We start from the raw sequence: 12,232 nt of genomic DNA on the forward strand, positions 1-12,232 counted from the left end.
AATCGAACGACATGATCAAATACATTCCCGCTGTGATCATCCTGTCTCTTTTATTCAGATTAGTATATATCAATCTGTGGGATATTTTTGCAGTAATTTTTTGCTATTATAAACCCGTCTCATGAGACTGGTGTAATCTTTGGTCGATGAACTTTCGGAAGGTAAATCTTCAAATTAACACCCGTACGATTTTCACTAGGGCGTTAGGGTCAGGGTTACGGTTAGGGTTAGGGAATTCCGTCCCTAACCGTAACCGTAACCTTAACTCTAACCCTAACCCTAACACCCTAGTGAAAATCGTGCGGGTGTTAATCTGAAAATTTACCGAAATTTTTATTATTACATCCATTTCGTGAAACGGGTGTAATAATAATTTTTTTTAAAAATTTATAGATTTCCTTGATTCTGTATCGGGTTTACTTTATGAATCAGAAACTTCGGTCGTCCCGTTTTGTTTTTCTTTATTTTATTTTTGACTTCATTCGTGTGTTCATTATGACCCTACGATTTTTTCTTCTTTTAGATTGCCAAACTACATGTATGCAAATACAAGTCCAGCTAATTAAATTTTGAAAATAATTACTTTTTATGAATCCTTTTGTTGTATTCTTTATTAAGAATGCATTCGTTTCTTATTGTTTATTGCAATGTCAATCCTAACTACGCAAATCTATGATCAAAGGCATTTCAGTTGTGACTATTTCATCTTTTAGCCAGACATATTGTATGGACAGGAATGGTTTTGTTGTTAAGAAGTTCGCCTCACAACGACATCGCTCTTGATTCGATTTTTCTGCGCAGCACTTTCGGCAAATGTCTTCTACTATAGGTTCAGGTCGTCTAAAGCCTTACTAGGTGGAATGTGAGAGATAGAAACTGTGTAGAAGTTCGTCGGAGATACTGTTTCTGTTTTTGGGTGGTAGATTTAATCTATCATCTGGTTTAATACCATTACTTTTCTTTGGATACTTTTATTACAGGCCAGTTTGTTGCAAGCATTTGCTCTCCCATCAAAGGATAACTTTCTTCCACCAATCTGAAAGAGGTTACAGATATTGTTTTTACTAAATCATTAAAATAAACAAATCTAATGGAGGACTAAAGGCCCCCTTCGATCATGAATGACTATGGATTGCACCTAGAAAGTTCCCCTCTGAGGCACAAGTCAAGGCAAGGTTGTTTTTGGAAGACCAGCAGTCGCCCATGCATACCAGCCTCCCCTCTCCACGCCACTGATGTTATCCAAGGGAAAAGCAAAGGCCGATATGGCTTGGAACAGTGACGTTGCAAATCATTTCTACAGATGACTGAACTGGAGCAATGTGAAATAAAGTGTCTTGCTCAAGAACACAAAACACAGTCTGGTCTGGGAATCAAACTCATTACCTGAGCCATGCACCTTCACAATGTAGGACTACATAATCCAATGTCCCCACTTTGCAGACTCCCTCAGGCTAGTAAAGCTTGTTATTCTGTAGGTCAGTCTGTGGAGAAAACTTGAGTAATGAGGAAGTCTTGGAGGGGGATTGCAGTTCTGGAAAGTAAGAATTGGGCAATATTTTTTGCAAAATTTGCAGAGTATGATGTAGCAAGTTTGACAAGAAGAGGGAAGCTGCAGCATTGGGTGGGCAGGAGTATTGTACAAATTGCTAGTTTCAGAGCAGCATGAACTATTGTAGTAAAAGTAGAAGTCAGAAGAAGAATGCAACATGTCAATGTGTGTGAGTAAAAATGTGTAACTCGTGAAATAGTTTGTTGGGAGAAAGGAACATTTCTAAGATGCTACAGTGGCACTATACCATATATGCAACCAGTACATTTGTACTTTGTAAAGAGTCAGAAACTTTCAGAGGTAAACTGCTTTAGGTTTTGAAGAGAAAGTGTAGCATTTGGTACATGATTTTTGTTATATGTGGATATAACAGAATGGTCTCTCCATCATCCTTATTCAACATAACTAGTGTAACAAATATCTACATATCAATGAACATATAGCATATGACAATGCTGTGAACAAAGATAGAGTAAAGCCAAAGACTATTATACCAAACTTTAAAAAGTATGTAAGTCAGAATCTCTTCTTACTACACAATATTTCACATTGCATTTGCAGTATCAGTACTGATATTAACATTTGGGGAACTTGACTGGTGATCTTTAGAGAATATCTGTTTAATAGAAATTAAAACCTATAAGATCTTGACACTAACTGCAGGCTTCTATGAACAGTGGAAAAGAGGAGGGAAGAGGTTTAAGATTAGTCTATCAGCCTTTTAGTGTCATATAGCATTGCTCTTGTAGTGTCTACTAAACATTGACAGCAAAAAAAATATATCAACCAACTGTATGGTGTTGTTCATAAGTGAACAACATCATACAGTTCTGCAGTGAACTCCTCAAGAAGTACTCACTTCCTGATTACTTTCCCTCTAACCCTCCAGAATTGGACTTGCATACTTCAACAAAGATTTGGAAGAAAAATACTACATAAACAAAAATTTTGCATGTATGTCTCCCATAAACTTAATGAAGGTGTTAACATAGCACACTGTAGTCTCTTTTAGGTTAGTGACCATTTTGTCCCATCACGTGTCAAAGATTATGCTTTTACAATTTAAGAGCAGGAACTAGCTACAAAATAGCTAGTGAACATAAGAAACAGTGAAGCCTTTAAACCACCGAGAAGCAAGTGAAAATGTTATGTCACATTTATGTAGACGATATTACATATGATCAGTAGCTGCCCGCAAAATGTCTTGAAGGTACTTCCTTTGAATGTATTGTTGCTTTATATACATTGTCACCTATTGGAAAGACTGCCCTGGGATAAACATCTGCCAGTTGCAAGCATAACAGGTCTAATGTAGTTGTATGGGACAGAAAAAAATTATATACAGCTATATATGTCAGCTGTGTTGCAGGTGTGAACATTTCTTTCAAAATCAGTGGGAAAGAGAATATTTATGGACAACTACTTTCAAACCTATAGCTCCTCTACACAGAATATAAATTTACATAGTAGATGTCCAATTGGCAGTCTTGAAACATTATGGTTTTTAATCAAAGAAAGTCATTGGCTAATGCAAACTTTGCAAATACCAATCTTTTAGTGGAACAGTAAAAATATACAAGATTTTTCTAGCATTTAACATTTAAAATGTTTATTGGCATTTCTTCCAAGTGTACCTTCTGAGTTCAAAATCCATCAGGGTCAACTGTGCTTTTCATTCCTCTAGGGTCAATAAAATAAAATACCACTCAAGTAATGGGGTCTTTTTAACTGACTAACATCTTCCCACTAAAATATTTGGCCTTGTACCAAAATTTGAAGCAATTACTTTTATTATACAAAATTCAAGTGATCGAGAATTATTTTTTGTTAGAAACCAGTTCCTTATAGAAAGAATTAAAATATTTAAAAAGGAAAGATAGCATGCATGCATGCATCCCTACCTATCTACCTACCTACCTACCTACCTTACCTACCTTACCTACCTTACCTACCTACCTACATACATACATATGTGTATGCCTGTGTGTAGAGCTATTGTAGTTCCTTTCACAGTTCGCTATGGTGTTATTGGGTTTGTCCTTATCTCCAGTTTCTGTGACATTAAGCAGATGAAAGGAAAGACACATCATTATCTGGAATGTACACCAACATATTACAAGTTAATTTGAACTCAGTAATGCAAGTCAACAAAATCACTTATACTACAGTGTTACTGTTAATAAGAATGAATTTATGCCAATCAGCAACAACTACTTGAGGTAGTGAACTGGCAGAGTTGTTAGAGAATCAGACAGAATGCTTCATGGTATTTGTTCTGACTCTCTTCACACTGAGTTTAAACCCTGCTGAGATCAGCTTTGTCTTTTATTCATTCAGAATTGATAAAAACTACCAATCCAAGCTAGTGGATTGGCAAGAACTGTAAGAACATTGGACCAGGTGCCTTGTAGTATTTGTTCCAGGATTTTTTCAAATCCCACCATGGCTTACTTGGATGGTAAACTAAACCTGTTACCAGTTTAAAACCACCTCCTGGTTACTTGGGTGCCTTTAATGGAATCTACTCTGCTGCAAGAATTTGGGTCAGGTTTCCAGTTTTAGGGTATATTTCTTCCTCCCTCCCACCAGTTTTCTCCCACTGTCTTCTCTCCTGACTAAAAGATAAAAAAAAAAAAATTATCTACCTGAAGCCAGGTGGAATGAATGGACCATTGAAACTAAGTGTCTCACTAACAGACACATCTGAGTGATGATGACAGGATAAAAATTGCCTTCCTCTTGATTAGTTGTTCAGTATTCTATATATATATATATATATATATATATATTTGTGTGTATACACAGATGCATATAAATATATTTATATATGAATCTATGAGTTTGATAAGCTCAATGCAAAACACTCATTTCTTCAGTCTGATATTTAACTTTAAACACAAAGTATATTTGCTCGTACATTTTGTGTTTCTCTTGCTTGTTTCATCAAACTATATATATATATCTAAAACCTTCACAACATTTGCTATCAATAGGCATTGACACATGTTCTGTTTATTTGATATTTTCTTCATTATTTATGAATTACGGAATGCCATTTAAATATGAAGCCTTTGTCTTACTATATCCTTAAGGTATTTCACATGCTGTTTCAGTATCCAGCGCATACCACTAGAATATGAAATTGGAACTAGACTATATCTACCTTGTTTTTCTATATTCTTTTAACATCTAGGGTGAAATGGCTCATGGAAGAATCTTAAGTTTGCTACTTCAAATTGAAAGGCATGTCATGTTTAAGGCCATAAAATCAACTGATGTGTTATTGAATTCAAGAAATGTTTTAAAGCGACAGCTTTACATGTCATCTCCAGTTTACTTTGCTAAAAGAAAGAAAAAAGTAAGAGTCATTCTTCATGAATTTGTTTTAAAAGATTGTCCTTGTCTATTGTTTTTTATTACTTTGTATCCATTAAATGTTTTTCAAAATACTTAATTCTCTTTGAGTGAAATAATGACAGAGTAGCTTCTAACCCACTGCAGGCAGTTTGGTATGTTTCTAGGCAGAATGTTGTATTCCACATTCCCTCAGTCTATCTATCAGTTATTAATCAGACCTGGAAACAGATTTGTAGTTTTATTGTGTTGATAACTTATGATTATAGGCCTTTTGCTATTAAAAGGTCAACACATTGATTCTATTTCTTGTGCCAGAGCATAGGATAAATGAATATTTATTTGGAGATGTTTTAAGTAGAACTCTACATCAGAAGAAATAAGGGCCTTGCTATAACTGATAGTCTCTACTTCATCTCATGGCACTACAGCATACATTGTCATGCTCATGTGTGTTGGATAAACCAGAAAAGAAAAACATTTAACAAACATCAATTACTAAATTTTAATTACTTTAATTACTAGAGGTAATTTTACCTCTTCAGTAACCATATTTTGTATTATGTATTTGATCTAATAATATGTAATTTAAAATGTGATTTCAGTTAACAAAAAACGAATGTACACCTTTCAAAATAATTATGAATCTGCATTTACATATAAACACATTAAAGCATTAATTGTAAACATAAAGTTTGCTTCATTTAGAATCGCTGTCTACAATTACCCACACACATACACAGACACATGTAATGAAATTTTGTAATTTAAATGAGTTGCCATATAGAATTTAAAAAATACACAGTTGAAGCTTATTTGCACTTGCACCAGTAGTAAACAATCTTAAAACTGATGTATAAGCACGGGCACAGCTGTGTGGTAAGTAGTTTGCTTCACAACCACATAGTTCTAGCACCTCGGGCAAGTGTTTTCTATTATAACTTCGGGCCGACCAAAGCCTTGTGAGTGGATTTGGTAGACAGAAACTGAAAGAAGCTTGTATACATATATATCTGTGTGTGTTCATGTCTGTTTGTCTCCCACCACCACTTAACAACCAGTGTTGGTGTGTTTATGTTGCTGCAACACACTTTGAGAGATCAGTTACAGAGATTGCAGCTTGCTGAATTGAATGGGTGCTAGTAAATCAGTAAAGAATTCAGCAGCACACATCCTGTCACTGCTTGGTGTTCATTGCCAAGACACCAAATTCTCAATATTTAAGTCCACCTAGTTCAGAACAGATACATTGAAGTCCAAGTGATGAGTGATTCTAGAGTTTCAATACTGATTGATATTTCTCCTAGGGTAAAAGTTACTTGTAATAGGTCAGCATCCATTCATTAACATAGACACCCCTACTTCCTAGATCCTTGAGATTTCAAAGAAAGAGTTTTATCCTAGTTTGGCAAAAGAGACTGATAGAATTAGTACCCGGCTTTAATAATAAATAAGTACTGGGGTCAATTCATTTGACTTAAATGTTCTTCAGCATGGCCACAGTCTGAGACTGAAACAAGTAAAAGATACTGTAACCTGAACTCTAGAACAATACTGGTGCTTTCGTTTTGTGTTTTATTTACAATGATTAAAGTTGAATTTGAATTACTAAAGAATGTGCCAATCACATCTTCTGTTCAGTTATCAAAAGTATCATGTATCAAGCACTCCACTAGACTAAGTTTGATCATGACTTCCAATAATGTTAGAATAATTTTAACTCCTAAAAGGTAGCTGACCTACTGAAGGATTTAACCCTTAAACATTCTGATTACTCTGTCAAATGTAATGCTTTTATATTCAAATTGTTTTGAATTAATCATGCATTATCTTATAGCTTTGAGGTTTCAATGATGTGATTGTTTATTTTTAGAATATCAGTGAGAGGCTAGATATGGTCAGTTTGAAAGCAAAACATGTAGAATATTTGGGCTGAATATGGCCAGTTTAAATGTTAAAGGGCTAAAAGTATGGCAAAATAAGTGGTGTCTTCATCACTCAACTTTTTTTGTTCTTAGTACAGGTCAGTTGAATGACAAAAAACCTCTGTGAACATACTTTTCTTATGCAACTATTTTCAGCATGGTTTCCTTTGTTTATAATCTCAGTTATTCAAACAAAATACTCTTTGCTTGTCTCATTTAGATAAATGGGTGCCAATTCAATAATATGATTTTATAACATAATATTTGTAATTGCTAATGCTATAAATAGTAATAAAAAATAATGTTAAAATCTAACAGAATGAAATTCTAAATTCTCTTGATAGCTGGATCCAGTTCGTTTTAAACCAAAACCTCTTGATAAAGATGCCAAAGTGGTTCCGATTTCTCCAAATATGACTGTTGCTGAGTTGGCTAAAGCATTAGAAAAAGACACAGGCAAGTCAATTTTCATCTATTTTCTGTTTAATTTTATGTGAATGATTGGAACATCTTTCTTTTTACAATCTCTAATTAGCTGTTATAGTAGGGTAAAACCTGTTGTCAATGAAGCAGACTGAGGCAAGCATATTTGGGTGCTGTTGCTTTGTCTAGTTTAGGTATGGTGATCTATTTACCCCATTAGCTGTCACATTATAATGTTCTTTACTTTATGATTCACTACCTTTATCTATACAACACACTGCATTTCAGTAGTCATTTTTCACTATGTAGACATAATCTGAAATTTGTAAATAGCCAAATCATTAGGGTACTGGCCTACTATCCAGAAGCTCAGCTCTTCATATCCAGTCGTTGCCACTGCACTTTTGCTGGTTCAGTTAAACTAACAATAAATAGGTATCATATGAAGCATAGCATATTATTATATGAAGTGGGGTAGTGGATCATTAAGTGCTAGGTTCAAGTTCTCTAGAAAGAAAATGGATACAGCCACTCATATTTATAAGTAAGCAGTGTTGAAATAGAGTCCCAGCAAATCCATAAAGTTACTAATACTTCTAAGAATAGTATAAAGATCCTATTTCTTACAGTCTTTTTCTTAAAAATCTTATGAATCATGCTTACCTGAAGAAGGCAGTGAGAAACTACTCCAGTGTGTTTTCTACTAGAAATGCTCTGATATATGCAATGTCTGATTAGAAAATGTCTTACAGACAAGTAAAATGTATGCCTAGCTAGGATAAAATTCTTTTTTTCAAATCTCAAAGATCTAGGAGGTTAGAGTGTCTATGTTTATGGCATTAAGAAGATAGCTCTTCCTCTGGGTGGATGCTGACCTATTACAAGTAACTTTCACCCTGGGAGAAATATCAATCAGTATTGAAAGTCAAGAACCAGTCATCACTTGCACAGTTCTATTATTACTTACAGTAGTAAGGCGGTGAGCTGGCAAAATTGTTAGCATACTGAGCGAAATGCTTAGCAGCATTTCAACCATCTTTATGTTCTGAGTTCAAATTCCACCAAGGTTAATTTTGTCTTTTATCCTTATGTGGTTGATAAATTAAGTACCAGTGAAACACTGGGGGTCGATGTAATTGACTAGCCCCCTCCCACTAAATTTCAGGCCCTGTGCCTATAGTAGATAGGAATATTACTTACAACAGTAAAATATACAACTGCAATGTATCTGTTCTGAACTAGGTGGACTTAACTGTTGCGAGTCAAGTGTCTTAGCCATGAACACCAAGCAGTGACAGCATTTGCACTGCTGTATTCTTTACTAATTTGTTGGCACCCATTCGACTTGTCAGGGTGCACTCTTTCTAACTGATCTCACAAAGTGCTTTTTCATCTCTGAGTTGATATAAAAATATTTTTGAAAACAAGCCCTCTCTCAGTCCTACAATTTTCTAGCCCTTTAACCCTTTGGCAATCAGATTACTCTGTCAAATGTAATACTTATACAGTTACATTGTTTTGAATTAATTATCCATTATCTTGTAGCTTCAAGATTTTGATGATGTGATCATTTATTGTTAAAGTAACATTGTAGGGTAGGTGTGAGAAGTAGAATCTGGTTGGTTTGAAAATAAAACAGCTGAAATATTTAGGCTGAATATTACCAGCTTAAATGCTAAAGGGTTAAAAATCAAATATTTCTTAAAATGATTTCTCAGTTATGATGTCTGCTTTATTTGTTCTGCCCCAAGCAGACTTGAGACAATAATATAACTATTTTATGTTCATAATTATAGTTTCTAAGTTATATTTTTCATTAAGATTTAAACAGTACAATTTGTACTTGTATTTTTATTATTTTTTTAAAAATAATTTTCATTGGAAAAAAAAAAATGCTGTTTGGCTTCTGATTTGCAGATCATGTTTTTGAAGCATTAACATTTGTAAAAGATGGTGACAATTATGAATATGTTAACAATGGTAAGTGTTTCTTTTTTTTTTTAATTTATCAATATTTGAAAGGTAGCGATGTGGTTAAGAAGTTTGCTTTCTAACCAAGTAGTTTTGGATTCAGTACCATTGCAGGGCAAATGGCTTCTACTATAGCCCTGCTCTGACCGAAGCCTTGTGAGTGGATTTAGTAGACAGATGTGTGTGCGTGTTTATGTCACCTTGTCTTAACATCACATGATAGTTGTAAATGAGTGTCACTGTCACACAAGTGGTATCTTTTGTTTCCGATCTGCCATGAAAACATGTTTGAAAGCAAGTAAGGGTTGGTGTCAGGAAGAGCATCTTGTTACATAAAAATCTGCCTCAACAAATTGTCTGACCCATGGTAACATGAAACAGTAGGTGGTGGTGGTTGTTTGTTTGTTTGATTGATTGAAAAGTATTCCAAAGTTTTCTTATACAATTACTCATTCTTTTATTGTGATTTAATCAGTACATATGTAGTCGTAGGAATATTTAGGATAATGATAGGTATAGACTGTTGACTGAATCCAATTTGAGCAGGATCTTTCAGCACAGATTCTCATTTATGCCAATTGTTTCTAAAAGATAAACTTCTCTGTTTGAAAGGCCTGTTGTTGTTTATCCTAGCTTTTAGCTCATTAAACAGTTAAAAACGTCTCTTTCGGATTGAAATGATACCCTTAGAGGCTTTTCTGAAGGAAAATTTAAAATCAGATTGTAAGCAAATTAGAATCATCATAATAACATCCATTTTTCAATATGGCCAGATTTGGATTGGTTTTAAGTTGTGGTGTACCACCTTTGTTTGCAATCCAAAACTCAACAACTTGAGGTTCAACTTTACTACTCCTTCCATGTATATCTTTCATTTTCCATGGACAATATTCCTTCATCCAGCAAGTGTCCCATACCTACACAACTAATCTTTCCTGTACATATTTCTATACCTGTACAGCTGCCTTTCTTATGCATATCCCCTTATCAGCATAGCTGCTACCTTTCCTGCACACATTTCCATACATAGACACTTGCTTCTGTTGCACAACGCTTCATACCTGTAGAACTGGTGTGTCTCTTGCACTGTTTCCCATATCAACACAGCTGATTTCTTTGATGCAATAACACTTTTTCATCAATCATAAAAATGTTTTCCATGGTATCTGTTGACACTTAGTAAGCACAGAACATTGATATGGTGACTGATATGAACTGTTAATCCCACTAGTGTGGTAGGGAAGGATTCTAGCAGCCCAGCTACCTTTTATTTTCCACTTGGTTATTAAACTTGCTCAACTTTCTTTTATCCTTTTAAACTTTCTAAACCTAGGTTAATCCCCTCAAAATCTAATTAATGCAGTTGCTGCTCCTCCACTGCTTATTCCTACTGTAAATCCCTTCTTGCCCTATTTCTTTCTGCAACAGTTAATCTGCAACATTTCAAACTGAACATTAACTGCTCAAAATCTACTCAGTTATTTTAGCCTCTCAGCCTAAGAAGACCTACAGGCATCTATGGGTCCTGTACACCACACATACGCACGCACGCACACACTTACTTTTCAGTGATGAATGAAGCATATCTGAAGGCATTGGTTCTTTCTGCATAATGTTTTCCTACACTAGCATATGGCAATTAATATGTGAAGTGTTGTATTGAAATAACCATGTACATTGATAGTACTTCAGAGAGATGAAAGGCAAAGTTCTATCTGAACAGGATTTGAAGTCATCACATAAGGGGAGGGGAGTATGAAACTAAATGCTGTAAAGTATTTAGTTCACAGTATATCTCTTGCCATTATACAATTACACCAAGATTGCTTTTCGTATATAAAAGATATATTGTAATTCAATAATGTCTATATGTGATATAATAAAGAAACACTAGTTTATAGTGCTGTTTGAATAATAAAGAAACACTAGTTTATAGTGCTGTTTGAATCCTTCCTGTAAATATATGCATTTTTAGCTATGAGTAAATAATAAGCTACTGATTTGTCTGTTAGAAATAACATGTAAATCTTCCCACAAAACTATCTTAAATAAAAGATATGTTGGACTATAAAGTTCCTAATATGTAAAAAAGTCAGGATGGTTATGGCTCGAATACCTTTGAGGATAAGTCTTCATGGTTGGGGTTAACCTGAAGATAAACAAAAACATTGTGCCACATATAGAAGTTTCTCTCTTTCATATTCTTATGATTATATGTAAACTCTCCTTTATTTCTAGATTTATTTTCTTTAAAAGTAATTTTATGGAAGTAAATATAAGGAAAATAACTTTATATTTGGGGGCAAAAAAGCTTGTACTGTCAGAGTGATTTTATATTATTTTGCATCAAATGAGTCACCAGTCAGAATATTAAATATCAAAGCACATCTTTCTGATTCTGAAGTGTACTTTTTTCTATTTCTGAAAAATACTCTTCTGTTGAAGTACATTTTACTTTTACTTTGTTTGTAGTATGGTGAGGTGTTAGTAGGCAAGGTATATTTCCCTTTCTCTGACCCATTTAAGGTGAATAAAAATAGGACATTTTAGAAAAGGAAAAATATTACTTTGATATTTCACTTACAGAGGTTGGACAAAATAATGGAAACACCTTGCATCATTGCATCACAATTTTGAAATATCTATAAAACCGTCAAAAATTTGTTTATTTTTATGTTTTTTGATTTACTATTAGTGTTGCTTAATATGTTTTACTAAAATTGCTGTTTCTTTTCTGATATCATCAAAAAAAGGTAATTAAAATTCATTAAAATGACAGATCTATTGGACTTTCAAAGAGATCAAATTGTTGGTGCTTGTATGGCAGGCGCTAGCATAATGAAAACAACCAAGATGTTTGGTGTATCAAGAAGTACTGTCTCAAAAGTAATGATAGCCTTTGAGAAAGAGGGAAAAATCTCCTTGTTGAAACAAAACTCTGGAAGAAAACCAAAACTTTCAGATAGGGACTGCCGGACTCTTACGCTAATTGTTACAAAGGATCACA

At 34.2% G+C, this 12,232-nt stretch overlaps 1 protein-coding gene across 1 annotated transcript in view; it reads left to right on the top strand.

The window, feature by feature from the left end:
* LOC106870599 (translation initiation factor IF-2, mitochondrial) overlaps nt 1–12,232 on the top strand; it is a 35,705-nt gene that overhangs the window by 587 nt on the left and 22,886 nt on the right. The window contains exons 2-4 of the mRNA XM_014916732.2: nt 4,746–4,910; nt 7,176–7,287; nt 9,172–9,234. Coding sequence (XP_014772218.1) covers nt 4,752–4,910; nt 7,176–7,287; nt 9,172–9,234 — 334 coding nt within the window. The 5' untranslated portion in view covers nt 4,746–4,751. The remainder of the gene's footprint in view (nt 1–4,745; nt 4,911–7,175; nt 7,288–9,171; nt 9,235–12,232) is intronic.

The sequence above is a fragment of the Octopus bimaculoides genome, chromosome 11, assembly GCF_001194135.2.
Source record: "Octopus bimaculoides isolate UCB-OBI-ISO-001 chromosome 11, ASM119413v2, whole genome shotgun sequence".
NCBI classification, from domain to species: domain Eukaryota; kingdom Metazoa; phylum Mollusca; class Cephalopoda; order Octopoda; family Octopodidae; genus Octopus; species Octopus bimaculoides.